The 20,504-nt window shown below is 39.5% G+C and overlaps 2 protein-coding genes across 10 annotated transcripts in view; one reads left to right on the top strand and one right to left on the bottom strand.

Annotated features, from left to right (window-relative positions):
- RNF13 (ring finger protein 13) overlaps nt 1-10,373 on the top strand; it is a 163,403-nt gene extending 153,030 nt beyond the window's left edge. For all 5 annotated transcript variants that reach the window (XM_081087434.1, XM_081087437.1, XM_081087436.1 and 2 more), the window contains 2 exons: nt 8,638-8,718; nt 8,979-10,373. In XM_081087434.1, the coding sequence (XP_080943560.1) occupies nt 8,638-8,718; nt 8,979-9,340 (443 nt within the window). In that variant the 3' untranslated portion in view covers nt 9,341-10,373. The remainder of the gene's footprint in view (nt 1-8,637; nt 8,719-8,978) is intronic.
- Nucleotides 657-19,639, bottom strand: PFN2 (profilin 2). Of its 5 annotated transcripts, XM_081087443.1 has the most exons (4): nt 19,153-19,493; nt 17,012-17,204; nt 14,718-14,790; nt 13,118-14,475 (listed from the first exon to the last, which is right to left on the bottom strand). In XM_081087443.1, exons 1-4 carry the CDS (start codon nt 19,282-19,284, stop codon nt 14,427-14,429), a joined length of 447 nt encoding a protein of 148 aa, XP_080943569.1. In that variant the 5' UTR covers nt 19,285-19,493; the 3' UTR covers nt 13,118-14,426. The 5 variants fall into 5 exon arrangements, with proteins under 5 accessions (XP_080943565.1, XP_080943569.1, XP_080943567.1 ...); XM_081087439.1 differs by lacking the exons at nt 13,118-14,475; nt 14,718-14,790 and adding an exon at nt 657-3,205 and having other exon boundaries at nt 19,153-19,390; XM_081087441.1 differs by lacking the exon at nt 14,718-14,790 and having other exon boundaries at nt 19,153-19,639.
- Between the last annotated feature and the right edge of the window lie 865 nt (nt 19,640-20,504).

The following is a 20,504-nucleotide window of genomic DNA, read 5'->3' as shown; positions in this document are numbered from 1 at the left end:
AATGAATTACCGCCACCTCCCAAAAGTTGCCAACATAATGCTCTTTCCTTCTGTGGAGTCATTTGTTTCCATACTTTGCATGCACTATCATTTCATCATCAGAATGTATAAGATATGTTTGACAGTTAAAGTTGTAGAATATAGCTGCTAATTTGTAGCACCCTGATAGGTTTATAAAAATGTGAAACCATGGGAGATAGGAATAGAAAACCATCTTCATTCCTTTTCCTTGTGTGGACAATCTGAAGATCAAAAGAGTGTTCTGGCTTATGAATTGGAAACATTTTAATTTCTAATAAGTGGCACCTCTGTATATACATCCTTTGACGTATAGATAGGGCTAACAATATCTGCTTCATAAGGTGGGTGGGAGATGTAAATTAACATATGAAAAATGCTTGTAACAGTGTCTGACACACAGCAACAGCTCAGCAAATGGTAGCAATTATTATTACAAAAACAAAACTCCTTAAATATTCTAAGATATTAGTGTCATCAAATTCAGTCATTAAACATTTCTTTTATGATGAAAAAAGAGGATTGCCAAAATCATGAAGCAGCTTAAAAATATGTAACTTTATATTACACTTGCAATCTCTTTCCAATAACTGTAAGTCGAAGCTAGTTATATTTTTGTTTTAGAATGTTTTGGTTATGATGAGGTAAAATATTAAAGTAAAAGGAAGGTATATTTGTTATGCTTGTTCTAGTATACTGTAATGGTTTTGACAAAGTATGCATAGGTTAATAGAAAGAAAAAAATCCCAATGTAATTGTTGCAATTTTCTTATAGTTGTATATTCAACTATTAGATACTTGAAAACATGAAGGGAATATAGAACACTTCTGTGGGTACTCATCACTCCAGTAAGTTACAGCACCAAACCTTGGTAGTCTTAATAAAAGAAATTTTTTTTTTTTGTAATCCTCACCCGAAGGTATGTTTTTATTGATTATGGAGAGATGAAGGGGCAGGAGGGAATGGGGGAGGAAGGGAGGGAGGTAGGGAGGAAGGGGGTAGAGAGAGACAGATATCAATTGGTTGCCTCCCATATGCACCCTGACTGGCTATGTGCCCTGACCTGCCATTGAACCTGCAACCTTTTGATGTACAGGACTATGTTCCAACCGACTGAGTCTCCCAGCCAGGGCTTAAAAGAATTCTTATAGGCTTAGAATGTAATGGAAATGTTATTGTTAGGAGAATCTTTAACGTCTTGGAAATACAGGGTATCCCCAAAAAATGTATATACGCTTGAATAACTACTAGCTCAATTTTAAAAATGAAATGTATTTTAATAAACACTACCTTTATAAATTATTCAAAGTGTTTGTATACATTTTGGGGGGACACCCTGTATTTGTCAATGAACCAAAAAAGAATTTGGCTTTGGAACTCTTCTATAGGCATAGCCTGTAATCAAACCAAAGAAACTACTATCTTGAGGTCCTACCATAGAGTAGTGTATCTGCACAGGTTAGTCAGCAATCTGACACATTTACCATACTTTGGGGACATGATTATCTTAAATATTCCTAATTATCTTACTGATCTTAATCTCTGCAGTTCTGGAAATGTCTGTGACTTCAATGACTTAAGTACTGACTGAGCCATGTCTAGCACATATAAAATATTAATAGTCTTTCGTTGTTTTGGTGCTTCTGAAGCTTCCTTATAAATTTATTAGTCATTGTTCTCCTCAAAATTGCTCAATTGAAATTGTGATTTCCTGAGTTTCCTGTGTTATGCAGTTAATGCATTTCTCCAATTCTGTAACCATAAGGAACTGGTTACCACACACCATGTTTTATAACAGATGAAAAATCCTTATGGGAGCTATATCCCTACCACATCAGCATGAGGAGACAGATCCCTAAGATAAAAATGATTTTTTTAAAAACGGGTTTCATATTTGTAATTTTAAGGTAGTAGGGATTTTTCTTTTATAGTGTAAACATTTAAGGTTTCCCAAGATAGTTTGCATAGGAGGAGGATTTTATTTCAGAGACTGAAAAAAGCAATATAGCATTTTATAGCAGATGACATAAAAACGAAGCAGTATTTAAATTTTATAAATTTTTATTTCTTTATCTGTTAAAGCATGCTTTACATATTAGTTTTTATAACTACATTAACTGCTCTTAATCTAGCCTTAAAAGTACTATGTGTACCGCGGTTAATAATGGCGGATTTTGTAATCAAAGAAAACATGATAATTTCAAGAGAAACATCTAAAGTGCTTTATTCAAAGTAATGTCCATCACTAGCTACACATTTCCCCATCTTTCAGGTAATCTGTGGATACCATCCCAATAGAACTTTTCTTGTTTTGAGGCAAACCATTCAGAAAACCAATTTTCCACTTTGTACGTTTTGAAGTGCTGCTCAGAAAGTGCATGCATGTGCCATCAATCAGAACAAGTGGCAATCTGAAGGAGCAAGGTCTGCTAAATACAGCGGGTGGGTTAATACTTCCCAGGCAAGATCTTTTAGTGTGTCTTTAACTGGTTTTAAAGAGTGTGATGGTGTGTTATCATTAAGCAAAATTACTTTACCGTGTCTTTTGGCCCATTCTGGTCGTTTTACGATCAAAAGCGTGGTTCAAATTGATTATTTGTTGTCGGTAGTGATCAGTATTAACGCTTTCACCTGGTTTTAGAAGCTCATAGTACACCAACCTTCCTGATCCCACCAAATGCAGAGCATTGTCTTCTTTCGGAAGCAATTTGGCCTTGCAGTCGATGTTGGTGGTTGACCTGGATCAACCCATGATTTTGTGCATTTGGGATTCTCAAAATAAATCCACTTTTCATCGCCAGTCACAATTCGATGCAAAAAAAGACTTTCTTTCATGCCCGTTGAAGCAACATTTTACTGATGACTTTCTGGTTTGCCATTTGTCTTTTGTTCACTTGACGTGGCACCCATTTTCCTTCCTTTAAAGTCTTTCCCATTGCTTGTAAATGATCAGAAATTGTTTGCTAGGCAATGTTTAATCTTTCTGCAAGTTGTTTTTGAGTTTAACACGCATCTTCATCCAGAAATGCTTGTAATTGTTGGTCTTCAAACTTTTTCGGTTGACCTGGACGTTCTTTATCTTTCACATCGAAGTCATCACTTTTAAAGCGTTTAAACCAGCGTTCACAATTATCTTGAGATGGAGCATGTTCACCATAAGTTTCCTGAAGTATACGATAACTTTTTCTTCAAAATAAAATAATGAATTAAAACTTCCCACAAATGCTCTTTTTTTTGGCACGAAATTCGACATTTTTAAGCGTAAAAGTATCTGGTATTAACACCTTCAGCAAATCTGACATGAAATTTTGAAGCTGGCTGTCAATACAACAAAGTAGCATACATGTCAAATCGCCTATATATCAACATATGTGTAACTCCATCTATTGAAAAAAATCCACATTATTAACTGGTACACCTAGTAAATATTAGTTCCTTTGCTCAATCCTAATGCAAATTTGGATTTAAAAATATTTCATTATGTTGTCTTTTGCTCAGATTTCTTTGGAACTGGTATGGAGAACAGCAAATAAAATTTGCTTATTTTTCTAGAAAGAGCTGCCATCATGGGATTTTTGTTTTACTGGCAAAGCTGGGAATAAGTGGCCAGGCACTTTCTCTGCAAGGAGAAAGTTTTTGCTTTGAAGCTCATGAATCCATTGCTACATCTTCCCTGGGCAGATTATTTAAAATGTATATATTTTAAGCCATTATTTCTCATGAAACCTGGTTAGCTCTGAACATTCACTGTCTTTTATTTTGAGGAAACCTATCCTGGTTGACTTATGGCCTGGACTAGTTTGTTATAAAATTGATTAAGCTCTGCATCAATTTATTTGCACTGGCTAGACTGTTTTAAACTAGCTCATTTTTGAGTCATCTGTAGAAATGGTGATTCCCTCTTTCTATACCTAATTTTATGTCCAAATATTTTTATTATAATGTGGCTAAATGCAGGTCCCCACCTAATTCTCACAATATACTGAAAGAAGGCCAGTGAAGGTTGAAGCAGACCAGTGTGAGATGACATGGGAGGGGAAAGCAGGGTCAGGTCGTAGATAGCTATAAGAAGTATATCCATAAAGAGCTCAAGATTTTATTCTAAGTGAAATGGGGGATCATTCTAATGGGATTGATATGTTTGCTGTTTTTTAAAAATCATGGAGAAAAACTGCATGGGGCAGGAATAGAAGGGGGATTAGAGGCTCTTACAGTAATGTAGGCAATTGGACCACAGTAATTGAGGAGACAGGGAGGAGGGATTCAGCAATGTTTTATAGAGACAAGTTTGTAGGGCATGGTGACAGACTGAATGTAGGTCTAAGGGGAGAGGCATCAGGTTATTCCTGAGCCTGGTAATCAGTCATGCCACTGCAATGGCTGCTGTAAGTCTTTATGATTCCTGTTCTGATGGGTCAGGCCTTTACTGTACCTATGACCCAAGGTTTCATGGAAAAACTAAGGAGATGCCCTAACTGGTTTGGCTCAGTGGATAGAGTATCAGCCTGCCGACTCAAAGGTCCCAGGTTCAATTCCAGTCAAGGGCATGTACACCTTGGTTGCGGGCACATACCAGTGGGGAGTGTGCAGGAGGCAGCTGATCGATGTTTCTCTTTCATCAATGTTTCTAACTCTCTATCCCTCTCCCTTCCTCTCTGTAAAAAAATCAATAAAATATATTTAAAAAAAAAAAAAAGAAAAACTAAGGAGAAATCGGTCTCAAGGAGGAAATCAAAGTTCTGTACACCTGCATATTATAACATTTCCAGACTGAAGAGACACATTTTTCTGAAACATTATTCACATAACAATGCCAAAAACATTCCAGACAGAAATAACAAATATGAATCTCACTCCTCCCACAACTTCTGAACCATCCAGTCACTATTAATTGGTCAAGTCTTTGTTTGATAAAGCCGGGATATGTTTCATATCAGCTTTCCCAACTTCAGCACTATTGACATTTTAGATGGGATAATGCTTTGTTGAAGGGGCTGTCCAGATCATTGTAGGATGTTTAGCAGCATCACTGACCTACTAGATGTCAGCAGTACCAGCTTCCACTTTTGAAAACCAAGTCTCCAGATGTCACCAAATGTCCCTAGGAGGGCAAAATCATTCCCAGTTGAGAACCACTGGTTCATACTAAGAAACAAAACTTTCAAAAATGGTGCTGATGGTAACAAAACTAACATTTATTAGCACTTGTTATAGCCCTTTAATTTTATGCTACCAGAACCAGTGAATAAATTGGTTATTTTTTTTAAAGATCTGCTAAAGTTGTAAATCGTAAAAAAATAAATGCCTTCAATTTATCTTTATATTAAAAATATAAATCCATTCAACAGTTGGGTGATGTTGGGCCATGGCCTTGAATATGAATCTGCTGACTGGATTTCAAAGCTGTCATGGTACATGATGCATTTTCCACTATTTTCAGTTTCAGGTATTTTAAAATGGGAAAGATATTGGATTCTGCTTTCCTTCTTGCTTTTTATTAATATATGCTTGTCTAATTTTTTTTTAGATTTCTCACCTATACTTCATTTAATCAAGTTTTGGCTGTATTAAAAGTATTCTTAATACAATTAACCTATTTTTCAAATAAAACCGGAAGAATTTATAATCACAGTTCAAGGGCTACTGAATATTTAATTAATAATCACGTAACTACCCTAAGTACCACAAACGGGTTCAGGGTTCAATGGCTGTTGCCGCTCATTCCTTGTAAGCATATAGTTCATCTGATGGGACAGAAGCATACAGTTCATCTGCTGGGGTTATTAGAGAGCAGCCTCCTAGCCACAGCCTTCAGTGTATCATGTCATATGCCAGCATGTCCATTGGGCCAGTTTCATCAGGTAGAGATTGGTTAAGAGGCTGTATATGCACCAAACATTATGTAAAGTACTCTACTTGCATTATCACTTTTAATCCACAATAGTCCTAAAACATAGATATGTTAAAATGTTTTTCTTTGAGAATGCTGAACATATAGATGGTAAGCGTCTTGCACAATACATAGGTAATACATAACGTGATCAGGATGGGAACCCAGGCATTCTAACTTGTATTTTACCACTTCATCACCAGTCCAAGGTCATCGGAGTTAATTATCTCCAGAGTACTAGGCTTTACTTTGGTCCATGACCAAAAATGACACCTTTGAATCTTGACCTGTCATCTTTAAAATAGTGCTGTGGCTTGAAAGTAAGGGAGATCAATATAAACCCATCACTTGGAATAATTCCAAGGATTCAGTGTCTCTGAAACCTCAATTCCATACATTTAAGACTAACCCAAATATTGTATTCCTGTATTCCTTTCCTATTGCTGTGGTAACAAATTACCACAAACTTAGTAGCTTAAAACAGCATAGGTTTATTGTCTGTAGGTTAAAAGTGCGACACAGATCTCACTGGGCTAAATTCAAGGTGTTAGCATGGCTGCTACATTTTTTTTTTTTCTGGGGCTCTATGGGAGAATCAATTTCCTTGCCTTTTCCAGCTTATAGAGGCCATCATATTCTGTTTTGTGACCCCCGTCCCCTCCATCTTCAAAGCCAGCAACACTGCATCTTCCCGACCATTCATCCATAGTTACATTTCCCTGATTCTGACCTTTTCTGCTTCCCTCTTGCACTTTTAAGGACCCTGTGATTACACTGGGCCCACCTGGATAATGCAGGCTAACCTCCCTACCTTAATAATGCAAGGCTTAGACCTTTGGATCAGTCTGTTCCTGTTGAGTTGTATCAGCTGTCTGTTTTTAATGGACATTATCAAAAGTTATGTCTAAAAGCTTAATTTGTATGAGAAATCAGTCATGACTGAATTGTTTAATGTATTAAAAAATGTAAATGGATCAACTGTATAATTAGATATAGAAACATTGGAGTCCTTTAATTTTTTAATAGTTTGAGATGGTTATAATTAGTTTCACCAAATGCCACACACAAGGTTCCAACACAGAAGAACCTTGTATTTGTTATCGGATGTATCTTATACTGAACAAAAATTAGTAATTTTCATTGAAATTGTCTATGAGTCCTCCTGAATGTGTCATTTTAAATGACTGAAGGATGTCAGTGGGATTGTGTGTCACGTTCATCCAGCCCTGCTGTCCAGACACAGGCTTGCTTTCTAACGTGTGTGAGGTGGGCACTGAATTTAACTGTTGTAAATGTTCCCTGAATGTTTTGTAAGTTTTTACCTAACATATTCATTTAATAGAAAACACTGAGTTGAAAGCAGTCACAATGGTCACTGCCACTACACAAAAGCCACTATTGACTCAAGACTGTATATGCCATATGATGTAAGACTGCCAGTTTTTTTTTTTTAAATATATTTTATTGATTTTTTTTACAGAGAGGAAGGGAGAGGGATAGTTAGAAACATCGATGAGAGAGAAACATCAATCAGCCGCCTCCTGGGGATGAGCCCGCAACCAAGGTACATGCCCTTGACCGGAATTGAACCTGGGACCTTTTAGTCCGCAGGCTGACACTCTATCCACCGAGCCAAACCAGCTAGGGCACTGCCAGTTTCTTAAAAACTTACAACTATACCTAAATTCCAGAAAGAGCTATCCTATATAATAAAAGCCTAATATGCAAATCGACCGAACAACAGAATGACTGGCAGAACGACCGGTCGCTATGATGCACACTGACCATCAGGGGGCAAACGCTCAATGCAGGAGCTCCCCCCAGCCTGCAGGCCCTAAGCCAGCCAAGGCAGGTGCCAGTGGGGGCCCCCCGGATCGCCCAACCAGTCGCCCAGCACAGGGAGGCGACTAGTAGTGGCAGCGGGGGGCGGGGCTGGCGAGCAGGCAACACCAGGCTGGCTAAGGAGGGTGCCCCCCCATCACCCAGCCGGTCTCCCCACAGATGGGACCTAATCACCTGCCAGGCCTTTAGACCTTACCCGTGCACAAATTTTGTGCAATTAACTGGGCCTCTAGTGAATTAATAAATGTTCATGATTTAAAGGTGGTAAGTTCAACAATAAGAAATTTAAAAGGGCTGTGATTGATAAACACCATTTACTGAATGCCTTTGATTGCATTCTCATTTCATTCTCACAATCCTACATGGTAGATGGACTCTTTGCTAAGATAAAAGAACTGGATGTCAAAGGCTAAGTAACTTACTAGGCAACACAGAACTGGCAAATGTTGGAAGCTCAATGTGTGTCTCATTTCAAATGTGTTTTTATTCACTACTATATATTTTTAATTATGTTCTAACATGTTTCCATTTTTACTTTAAAAAAAGGACAAAATGTTGTCTGTGGCATAAAATATTTCAGAACTAGCAACTGCATAGTTATATAAAACACTAATGAAATTATTTTTATAAAACTTTTACAGAGGTAATCAAGGTAAACAAATAATATCTTTTAATTTCTTATTTTAGGTAAAATGTTATTTATTTACATTAAAACTTCAGTTTCCTGAAGTTGAAGCAGGTCCTTGACAGAAAACCAAAGGTATCACTTAAAGACAGATAAATCAAAAGGCATTTAAAATAACTGACTGAGGAAAACCTAACTCGAAAAGTTAAGAATACTTCTCTACATCTTTTAAACAGTGTTATTTACTGTTTTCTATCATAGGAGATGAATATGATGTATGTGCCATCTGTTTGGATGAATATGAAGATGGAGATAAGCTCAGAATCCTTCCCTGTTCTCATGGTATGAAAAATTACATATTGCTTTGAATTGACATAGTAAATTTATGTTTAGGTTCAGTATTTAGAAGACAGAAAATAGTTATTAGCACACCATAAACCAGGCCCTGTACTAACTAGTAATATCTCATTATAAAAATTTACAAACTTTTGTCCCTACATGATGCACATATAGATCAGAGTAAGATTAATAAACATGGTAAAATACTAAAAATGTTCGCAACCACAGTGTACTTCCTAAAGATGTGTATTTTACTTCAACAGCTTATCATTGCAAGTGTGTAGACCCTTGGCTAACTAAAACCAAAAAAACCTGTCCAGTCTGCAAGCAAAAAGTCGTTTCTTCTGAAGGTGATTCAGACTCTGACACAGACAGCAGTCAAGAAGAAAACGAGGTGTCAGAACATACCCCTTTACTCAGACCTTTGGCTTCTGTCAGCACCCAGTCATTTGGGGCTCTGTCGGAATCCCGCTCACATCAAAACATGACAGAATCTTCAGACTATGAAGAAGATGACAATGAAGATACTGATAGTAGTGATGCAGAAAACGAAATTAACGAACATAGTGTTGTGGTCCAGTTGCAGTCTAATGAACAGGATTACAACATAGCAAATACTGTTTAACCCAATCAGAAGATGATTGGGTTATTTCCCTTTAAATGTTTATTTAGGTATATAATTTGATTTTTTGCTCCCTTCACAGATTTCTGTAGAAATAACTTATTTTTTAGATTTCTACAGTTTAATCTTACTGAAAGTTGTTGTTTCTTTTTTAAATCTAGTATTTATCTGCAGGAGTGTACTTCATTTTACTAACAAGTAACAACAGACTGGTACTGTAACTCAAGCATCAAATCAACTCTTATTTTGGAATGAAATATAGCCAAAACATAAAAAAAAAAAAAAAAATTCAGTACAGCTTGCAATTAAGATCTAGATCACAGTATGCAAATTTTGTGCTTTGCACACAAGTCAGTGCTGTGGCCACCTAGTATTAGCTAAGCCAGCTCCCATCTCCATAAAGCTACCTAGAGTTGTAGAGTTGGAATGTTTGTTCTGGTATTACCCCAAATTGCCATCATGAGGGAGAGGCAACGAGGCAATTTAGCATTTTTCCTCCCATTGGCACCAAAACTCAAAGCTATCTTTATCCTTTCTATTCCCAAGTAGTCTTATCCTGAAAGGAACAGTCTATACTGGCGCAGATTTCAAGTTTTAAGGTTCTTAAGTACTATAGTGTTACATATGAATTTGATTCATCAGCTAAAGTAATGTGTCACTGGACTTAACTTACTGAATTTCATATCCTTAAGGGTTTTATGTTGTGATCGAAGCAAAAAGGAAATGCTGTACAAAAATACCAAACTTCAGCAACTGTTAACATGCAGATCATATACCTCTCAATAAAGAGCATCTATGCTGATTAGCCCTGCTAAACTATGTATAGAGGAAATTGTTCAAGTATTGTATTTGAAAATAACTGCTTATGTTTAACAGAATAATGAATGTAAACAATTTATGAAAAGCTAAATTATATTATACATCACTGTAACTATGTAGAAAATATAGACATATATAATCAAAATGCTACGAATTTTTATATAGCCTTGTATGAAGGGAGTTTGAATGTTAATAAACACGTTTTCCACTTTAAGAACTTTATTTGTTGTACTGAAATATTACCTACATTAGCCTTATTTTTATATACAGTGCTATAAAGGTATAAAGGTATAATGATTATGATAATTTAGGTCAGATAAACACACCTTAGAATTTTATACAAGGTAACTAACTAAAGCAGTTAGGTAATTCCCCGTTTAAACGGCCGTCAAAATCATTCCAACAACTGGACATTTTGGTACCCTGTTGTAATTATGGTATAACCTTACAGTACACTGCTACGCAGCTTCAAAAGGATAAATTATCTTGATACATCTGCATGGACATGGGAAATTGTTAGTGAACAAAAGCACATTAGAAAAGAATAACTATACTACGTACATGAGCCTTTGTTGGAAAAACAGAAAAATTACACATTTTAAAAGAAATGTAACACTATTGGGGGAATTTCATTTTCTGAATTGCTTTTTAGAAAAATTCTTATAATTAACAAAAAAATATTTCTGCTTATGAAAAGAAAAACTTGAATTGTCAAGCTGATACCACCTCATCCCCTTCCCCCCCCCCCCCCCTTTAAATAAAACACAAGCATGAGAAATAGAACATTAGTTTACTAGGATAGCAGAGCTTTGGAATTTGGTCATTTGAATAATTTCATTTAACCTAAGGTAGGGTGTGAGGATAAAACATTAAACTCAATGTTTGGCACATAAGCACACAATAAGTAATAGCTTTTATAGTTATTAAATAACATTTTTTTAAATGGGAAAAGTTAAGTCACTGTAATGTGTATTAGATACTGTATTCCCTCAGTTCTTAATCTACACTTCAGATCAAAGGACCTGGTTCCTTTAAATTTAAGTTAGGAGATTTTCTAAGGTAAAAATTACTTTTTTTAAATACTCCAAACTTACTTTTAGTTGTAAAATCTATGAAGTCTTAATTAAATTACTAGTTTTAATATTCAATTTAAATTTTTTATGTCTTCACAGTATACACAATTTTTTAAATAGGACACTAAATAAAAATCCAATTTGTTTTAATATCTTAATTAAAAATTTTTCTGATTACAAAAGGACAGTCACCCGGAAACATACCCCAGAGATAAATTTATTTTGATATTCAGAAATACATATGTAAAATAAATCTATATTATATACTGTACTACTTATACTGTATGTAACATCTGTTTATATCCAAATTATTACTTAACATTCATTAGTGAGCATTTTCTTGTGTCATTCTTCAATGACTGGTTTATCCTCTGGACAGTCATTTACATAGACCATAACCCTGAAAGTTAAATTTTGTAGCTTTCCAAGTTTAGCACTATAAGTAATGCTATGTGATGGATATTCTGGCATATGAGTTTGTATAGCTCCATTTCCTTAAGTTAAATTCCTAGAACTAAGTACAAAGCAAAGATACATGCACATGTTTTCAGAAGTGTTTTTCTAATGAAATTGTGTGTAGGGGGCCAATGTTTAGTTTCATTATTTACTTTTTTAATGATACAGATGCCTACTACTGTCTTCTACTCACCTACACACACCCCCAACACATCCCCTCACCTAACTTACAGGTTCATTCATTAAGGGTTTCACAATTCTGGTGCGACTTCCTAATTACCCCAACAATTCTTTACAACTCAAGTGTGAATGTATATTACCGTAAAATATCAAATCACTGCAACCCAACCACAAAATTCTCATTTGACCCACCGTTTGTTCCTAACAGAGATCTTAATGGGTCAGGAAGTTGAGGTTTTTGTTTTACAATTTCTAAGGTATGCCCACTCAACTACCAAAGTAGACCCAAATCCCTATCTTCTAAACTTGTACATCCCTGAGTGTACAATCAAATTCAGAACTCTTAACAACACTTCAAAGAAAAAACTTAAGTTATGCACAGTATATTCAATTAAGGCAAAGCGATTAATTCTCCTTCCCTAAGCCACTGTTTCTCAAAGGGTATCACACAAGCTGTTCAAAGTGATTCAGACTGACTTGGCAATTGTTTCTAAATGATGATCTTGGGCTATGCATAATCTACATCTCTAGAGTAGAACTCCAGAGCCCAAAATCTGCATTATAAGCAGCTCCCAGTTCCACTCAGACTCACCAACTTTTGAGCATCCCTGCTCAGAGCTTGATAGTTCATGGTGATGATTTACCTAAATAGTATTAAACTGACAGAGTTACTAAGCTGCAATATATCTCAGGGACCTTCTGACCTCTGGGATTAAACTTGACTTATACAGCTATTGTGGCCATGTCACTCCAAAGCCAGAAATGGCAAGAACATCCCAATCTTATATGCTGCCTAAGGAATGTCTTCTCTTATGTGAGAGTTCCAATGGGCTCACTGCAGTCTGCCGATACAGCCTCCAAACCTAAAGAAGTCATACAACAGCTCAACACAGAAGAATCCACAATGCAGAAACCCGTGTTGGTACTGGGGCCTTACTGCTCACTAGATTTCCCATCTAGAAACCATCAACAAAAGAAAAGTATTAATTTCTAGTGGATACGTTAATTTTTTTCTCATGAGCCTAAGATAACTAAAAACCATTTTAAAAGGTCAAAGACCATTAAAAATAAATTCCCAGCACTCATTTTATTTATAATAAATACTACAGGAAGTGGAATAGGCCAACAACCGAATCTTTCAAAAAGATTATATGCTTACAGCATCTTTTGGCCTATCCTGTATATTAGCATTGTGTCAAAAATCAACTGTAACAGTAAGCCAACAATTTATATAAACAACATGAGTCTAGAGTATTTGGTTGGAATAAATTTATTTCATCTGTCTGTAAACAAGGTGTTTAATAGTTATGGCATTTTTTAAAATGCATATTAAATCAGATGAGTTAGACTGTATCCCAGATGTAACAAAGTGCAGGGAAAGAAATGGACAAATCAGCAACAAGATTTGTTTTTAAATCTGTACATTATCCACAAGGCCCAAACAATAGAAGCAAATACTAGAATGTCCCTAAAGTAGTGCCATTCAAAAGAAACCTTTTATAGGTCAGTTAAAATCCATCTCACAATAGCAACAGTTCATTTTAACAATAGTATGGCACAGAATACATTTGAAAAAAATTCATCACAAGACAGCCACAATAATGCAACTTCATATAAAAACTTAAGCTGCAAATAAAAATTGGTCCTATGAAGAACAAACTGGACACACTCCAGATGGTTATGCTGGGACACCTAATGTCCATAATGGCAGCCTCTTACAATTTTACTAAAGAGTAGGTAGAGCTGGTGTGCAAAGAAAATAGGAACAAAAATCTGAGCTACTGCAATGATGGAATGTCCCTGGGGATTCAACCAGTATGTTTATTGTGAGGTCATGGGAGGAAGTGCCTTTTGCTCTTGTTTTGCAGTTGCACTCTTAGTATGTCCTGTAGACACTATGAAAAAAGGTTTGTCTACTCCAGTGCAACAACAATACTGAAAGCAAACTACTGCAGCTCTCAATAGTTCATCAACAAACAGGATTATTAATTGGTTAAATAAACCAGGCACTGCATAAAATAAGGTGGAAGCAAACCAAACAACTTATGTGCGAAGGGAGGGGGTGAGAAAAGACAAGTGAAGGAAAGATGCATGCACTTTTCCCTCCCAACCATGCACTACAAAAGGAAGACTAAATGAGCTAAGTAAATGCTCAAAGTGCTGAAAAGACATTGATCAAATTAGAGATTGTACACCGGCACCTTGCTTATTATTAACTTATTTTAGTAATCAATATCCCATTAATTGCTAAAACAAAGTGATGCCCAACTTGGCATGCCCCCTCCCCCCAAATTTCAAGGTATCATGCAAATCATTGTTGTGCTGCAATTATGTTGCCAGATAAGGGTTGATTACATACAGTGGTTAACATACAAATAATCCATTGGGCAAATAGGAATCATGACATTAGAAAATAGGTAAAGAAAAATTAGCTACCACATAGTCTGGCAGCACTGTAACCATAATTGGGGTGGTGATGAAGACAGTTGCTAGGTAGATGGGGAGAGGCTGCTTACACATCAGACCGCCTCAGGTATAAAGCGAGTTCATATGCTTTCTTGTTAAGTGTGCCTCCGTGGACACCTTCCTTTCCCATGACTATAACCAATGCTGGAGTACACAAGGAAACAAAACAAAGTGAACAGAATTATTTAAGGGGGGAGGGCAGAAAGAAAGATACCTTTCCCCACTAACAGAGGGATACAAAGAAGACCAAGGTTCATACCCCATCACCTGCATTGCTAATAAAGTTTCCGGAATTAAGACTCAAGCTTATGCTAGGAAAGTTTACGAGCAATTCCCCTAATGCTGAACATCTGCCTAGCAGCTAGAACCCAGAGTCTCTCAAGTACTTTGCCATTGAGTATGCCTTCTTATTCAAGCCGCCTCCATGGACCCCTTCTTTTCCCATTACAAAGACCAAGACTGAAAGAGAAAGAAGAAAAGGGTTTCAAAAGAAGGGTTAATTAAGAAAGTCACATAAGTTTTAGCAGACAGAACCCTAATTACTAAGTTAATATTAAGTTAGTTTTCCATGAACTGTCAAGCACTGAAGTCAACTAGATCTCCAAAAAGGAGAACTTTCAAACTAGTTATATACTAAAAACTATTAACTGCTTCTTGGAAGTCCAATCAATGCAGCTGCAGTGCTCTATAAAAATATCTTCACACTAGCTAGGGAAAAAGGAGTAAGATCATTTATCTTCTATTCTAGGGCAAAAAACTGCTGGTTAGTATGACAAATACATATTAGACTGGCCCTCCCCAAAAAACTTACGAAAATTTAGGTGATTATTTTACAAAATTCTCCCAATTTAACAAGCTTGATTAAGTGCAAACTATTAAGTCTTACCAGTGAGGTTAAATGTGTCTATTACCGCTAGAGCAAAACCAAGACCAAATTTTAAATAGCATTTCCAGTGCTATTCAGAAAAGATGAAATTAAGGTTTCTAAGGTGTATGCTTACTGATATCCTCCTCACTGGTCTAGCTTTGTTTTTAATTGAGTCTAAAATCTTGAAACAGATTTACTATTTCCAACAAGAGATTCTTCTATGATGAGGTTCAGATTTTACAATCACAGCCACTAGATGTCAGCAGTACTATATGGTATGAAAATCTCATTCCTGTTTTATGTCACATGGTTGATGCTTTTTAAGTTATCTGACCTCAGCTAATATTGAAAAAAAAAAAGTCTATTACTTCAGTCACCTAATTTTTCTTTATTTATTTTTATATATTTTTATTGATTTCAGAGAGGAAGGGAGAGGGAGAGAGAGACAGAAACATTAATGATGAGAGAGAATCACTGATCAGCTGCCTACTGCACACCCTCTACTAGGGACTGAGCCCGAAACCTGGGCATGTGCCCTTGACCAGAACTGAACCCGGGACCCTTCAGTCCACAGGCTGACACTCTATCCACTGAGCCAAACTGGCTAGGACCACCTAATTTTTCTATGGAGCAATAGTCATAAGCATCAACTCACATCAGAATAAGAGTAACCTTTAGGATGATCACAGGGAGTTGGTAGGACCATTTCAGTGAATTACAGCTCAGGGGAGTTTCAAGTTCCTTCACATGGTAGATTTGGTCTTACTTAGACGTGCCAAGTCTGCTGTATGAGACTCACAAACCCTCTTTATTTACAAAATATTTACACAGGTTAATACATTTAAATATAGTTTTAAATCAATCAGATGCCATAATAAACCCCAATTTTGAAAGTTTTGAAAAAGCAGTGAGACTTATTTTCTCCAATGTTGACAAGAGTCAAGCAGCACCAGAATTTCTGGGTCAAATATATAAATGAAATGTAATTTTCTACTTTTCCTATCTAAATCACAATCACATTTAGTCTTTGAAAATATTTTAGTAATGGGACAACTTACTCCAAAACCCTTATTCTAATTATTTCTTTCTTCCCTGCCATGTTTTTAATAGAAATATGAATCAATGTTAATTTTTCCATTTTTATGCTGAGCAATGAATGATTGAAATGTAAGCAAGAAAGAAAAGGAAGAGATCCAAAGGTCAAAGACTCAAAGGGGCCGAGACCGGTTTGGCTCAGTGGATAGAGCGTCGGCCTGCGGACTGAGGGGTCCCGGGTTCGATTCCGGTCAGGGGCATGTGCCTGGGTTGCGGGCATATCCCCAGTGGGGGATGTGCGGGAGGCGGCTGGTCGATGTTTCTCTCTCATCGATGTTTCTAGCTCTCTGTCTCTCTCCCTTCCTCTCTGTGGGAAATCAATAAAATATATTTAAAAAAAAAAAAAAAAGACTCAAAGGGAAGAAAGTAACCAAACAATCTGAGTGATTTAACAATCTGATTACACCATAAGATTATCATTGAGCATGTCAAGCAGTTTGAGACAAATTTGGATTTTCAGTTTACTAAAGCTGAAACTGGAGAGTTGGTATGAATATTCTATTTTAGAATAAAGTCAAGATCTCAGAGGCTAGGCTGTATGTGCAGCTGCTGTAGAGTAAGTAAATTTAAAGCAGTGCCTCCCTTCAGTGCTGGGCAGTTCACAAAAACTATCTTAATAGCCATTATGGACTAACACTTTTATTCAAAATGTTAAAGAAACTGCTTAATAAGTTGTAATGTAACATGCAACTTTTAACAAAAGAGCGCCTTGCTTACCTCTGCCAGCTCTGCCCACTGCAACGTTGTATGTTGGCTCCCCACCTTGACTCTTTGTCCTGATGTCCATTGTGCAGTCACCATCCACATACAGACTGTCTCTGATCACTGAGCACTTCTTTGCGCCAAGAGTCAAACCGTTGGTAAAGAAACCTTCCCGATCTTTTCCTACAATCATATCTATTTCTACTGGCTGTCCCCCCGCGCCCAAAAAAAGAAAAAGAAAAAACACACATGAAATTAGTTAATTATTTTCAGGCCTCAATATAACAGGAAAGACTGTGTGCCAAGTTTTTACTACCAGTACAAGACATCCACATTTCACTAACATAAAATCAAGCTTTAGTCTTTTCTAAAGAAGAGCTTAATCCCATATGATTACATGTTTCATATTAGATTTCACAGTTCACAATGTAGTCTGCTAACTAAAGACCAGTCTATGAAAAGAATCTCAATTCACCCTATAAACTTTCAGCAATAGCCTATCATTACAGTCAGTCATGTTGCATCAAATTTAAAGTTGCTTGAAAGTTTCCTGAAATAAAACCTATAGTCCATGCTTATAGCAGGTCTGTTCGCTTCTACTCTGCTTCAAATAGCTTGACATCTCCCCACAAGTACGAACTTCAAACTCTAGAGCTCAGCGCATTCCCAAATTCGTATTTCCCTCCTATTTTTCTAGCTACTACTCTAACTTCCTTTCCCCTCCCACCTCAGTCATCAGTTTTTATTCCGGCAAATGCAAAGAAGATTCTGTCGGTAGCACAGCAGTAAGCAATGGTAAAAACAAAACAAAATAAAAAACCCTTCAGAAAACGGAGAAGGATTTGGAAAGAAACTGAGGTAGCCACCAGAATCGGAAAGGAGAAAACGTGCCTGCTAACATTCCATGAATAAGAAGGAAGGCGTCGCCCCCATCAGAACTGCAGAGTCATAGCAGGCCCCAGCCATTTCCAAGCACACTCCTGCAATCTTCCCAGCCAGACAGCGGGAACTCACACAAAAAAATCAAAAAGACTGCAGAAAAAAAAGTTGATCACCAGATGCCAATTCTCTGTAAGAACTGTAGTCCACTGCAATGGGAGAACTTCAAGTACTAGCATCAAGGACTGAGTTCTACACAGTTAAGTCTGAAACCATGTTAACTAGTATGAGAATAATTAGCACCCTTAACAGGGGGCATGAATTTTAGCGTTTGTTGGGAAGGGAGCGTGAGGCCAAGAAACTAAGGGAATGAATGGTCTCACTGACAGGATCGTCACAATTTTGGAAAGAACCTTGTGCAGAAAGAGGCGAAACAATAAAGCAGCACTGGAGGCTTAGTGACAATTATTCCCTACACATGAGTCAACCAAGTCAAAACCATCAAGTCACAAAATCAGGCACTGTGAAGCGTAAATCTGCGTTAGTTCCTCACTACCATCACGAAAGAGACTTGGAGAACTGACGAGTGTCCCCTTGGTGTTGGCAGATTACTGAAAACCCCGTAAAGGCATCCCCATTTTTAGGGCTGTGTTGCATAATTGGGAATAACGGTAAATCGATGACTCTCCATAGGAGGAGGAGAGAAATCAATGGCAGTTCGCCATCTTGGAGAATTAAAAAAAAAAAAAAAATCCTATAGAGCCAGGGCTGAAGTGGGGATTCACGAATCCACCTACGTCGTCGGTGTACATTTCTCCCAGCCCCAGAGGCCTGGACACCAGCAAACCTACGCAAAGTCGCCGCGAGGATCCCGGGGGCCGAGCAGCCTCCTCCCACATCCCGCGGCGCGGGAGGCCCGCCGTCCGCTGAGCGAGCGGCAGCCCGGCCGCCGGAGGACCCCCGCCGGGCCCCGCTTCCATCCCGGGACGCGCCAAGCAAACCTCCCGGCTTCCAGGGTACCCGGGGGAAGCACGGGGGAAAGGACGCCCCTCCCCGGCCCGGCTGGTGCGTGCCCCTCCCCCAGCTGCACCGGACCTGAGCTGGGGAGCTGGGCGCGGGCCGCCGCCCCCGCCAGCCCCGGCCTCGGCCTCTCGCCAGCCCGGCAGCCGCCTCCTCGGCGCCGGCCGCCTCCACACCTGCCGGCACGGCCCTGCGCGCCCCCACGGCCGACCGCCCCGCTCATAGCCGGGCGGACCCGCGCTGCCGCTGGTCCTCACCGTAATGCTCTGGAAGACTCCCCCGGCCGTGGCTGCCCACACGTATTTGGCGTCGCAGTAGCCGACAATGGCGGCCTCCTGGCAGCAGCCATCGCACATCAGGTTATCCACGTAGCTCTGCCAACCGGCCATCTTCGAGCCCTTCGCACTGCAGCGGGGACGGCGAGGAGCAGCAGGCGCAGCGGCGGCGGGCGCGGGGGGAGGCGGGGCGGGGGCGGGGAGGAGGCGGCTCTGCGCAGGCACCGACCGCCCCCCTCCCCGGGAGCTGCGGTGGGAGGTCGCGGGGACGGCGGCGAGGGACCGGCCGAGAAGCGTGTGCCCGGTGCCCGCCCGCCCGCCCCGCGGAGCTGACTAACCGGCGCCGGGAGGCTGACAAGCGCTTGTACCGACGGCGGCGGCGGCTGCTGCTCCTCACCGAGGCGCCCCCTTCCCCGCGGCCACGGAGGGACGTGCGCGTGCGTGCGATCCTTCCGCCGCACCCCGACTCGGAGGGTCCCGGGAAGGGAGAGGAAGACTGAGGCCGGGGCGCGGAGGGATACCGCTCGGGGACAATCACGGCTGCCACGTGCCGACGGCGAGGGACCGGCGCGGCGCGGCGCGGCGCTGGGGGTGGCCTAGCCTCGGACCCGGGGCCGCGGAAAGGGTGTCTTTCCAGTCGCGTTACCACCTAAGAGACGGCGCGCCCGGGCCGCCACGGAGTCCCCGCGGCCGTGCAGTGATGCGTCTCTTCTGCGCCCCGTGTGCGGGAAGCGGGGTCTGGAGCCTCGGTGTGGGATTGCAGTCGTCCCGGTGACGGGATGCGGCGCGTTTATCTGGTGTGGGGTCGGTGTGGCTGGCGCCAGTCCCCACGCTCCGCTCCGCATCCCCGGGACCCTCCGCCCGAGGCCTCTGCCCTCCGCCTGCAGGCAGTCCTGCGGCGCGCCCGCAGCCTGCATCAGAGCGGGCGCTGGTGGCGTGTGGGTTTTGTGGATCTTTCATTGTTCCTCGCTGTCTGTGGATTCTTTGACTGGGAGAACCCCCACCCTCCCGCCTTAATAATGCTTATCACTGCTTGTAAAGTCCGAACAAATAGCGACCTATGTAAACTATTTTTTGTTGTTGTTGTTAACTGGGAAAGTTATTGGTGGGTCGAAGAAATTGCTGAAAATAAAGAATAAACAATCTAAGGAAGGGTTCACTGAATAAACACAGTAATATTTTTTTGCTCTCGAAGGGTAAATAATTTCGGGACTCAACCCTGAATAGGACTTTTTTCTACTTCTTTTTACATTTACAAGGTAAATGGTGGGTAGAGTTCCGTGAATCTCCCAACATCTTTAGTCACTTCTGAGGGCTATGACTAGACAAGGAAT

The sequence above is a fragment of the Myotis nattereri genome (assembly GCF_964212035.1).
Source record: "Myotis nattereri genome assembly, chromosome: 3".
NCBI classification, from domain to species: domain Eukaryota; kingdom Metazoa; phylum Chordata; class Mammalia; order Chiroptera; family Vespertilionidae; genus Myotis; species Myotis nattereri.
Note: the sequence above shows the minus strand (reverse complement) of the source record. Positions and strands in the feature narration are given on the sequence as shown.

Excerpts from the sequence above, each read along its gene's own strand:
- PFN2 (XM_081087443.1), bottom strand. The coding sequence starts at position 19,284 with ATGGCCGGTTGGCAGAGCTACGTGGATAACCTGATGTGCGATGGCTGC. Across the intron at positions 14,791-17,011 it reads AGTGGGCAGAGCTGGCAGAG|TCTTGGTCTTTGTAATGGGA; the intron begins GTAAGCAAGGCG and ends TTTCTCTTTCAG. Across the intron at positions 14,476-14,717 it reads AAGGCATACTCAATGGCAAA|CATTGGTTATAGTCATGGGA; the intron begins GTACTTGAGAGA and ends TGTGTACTCCAG.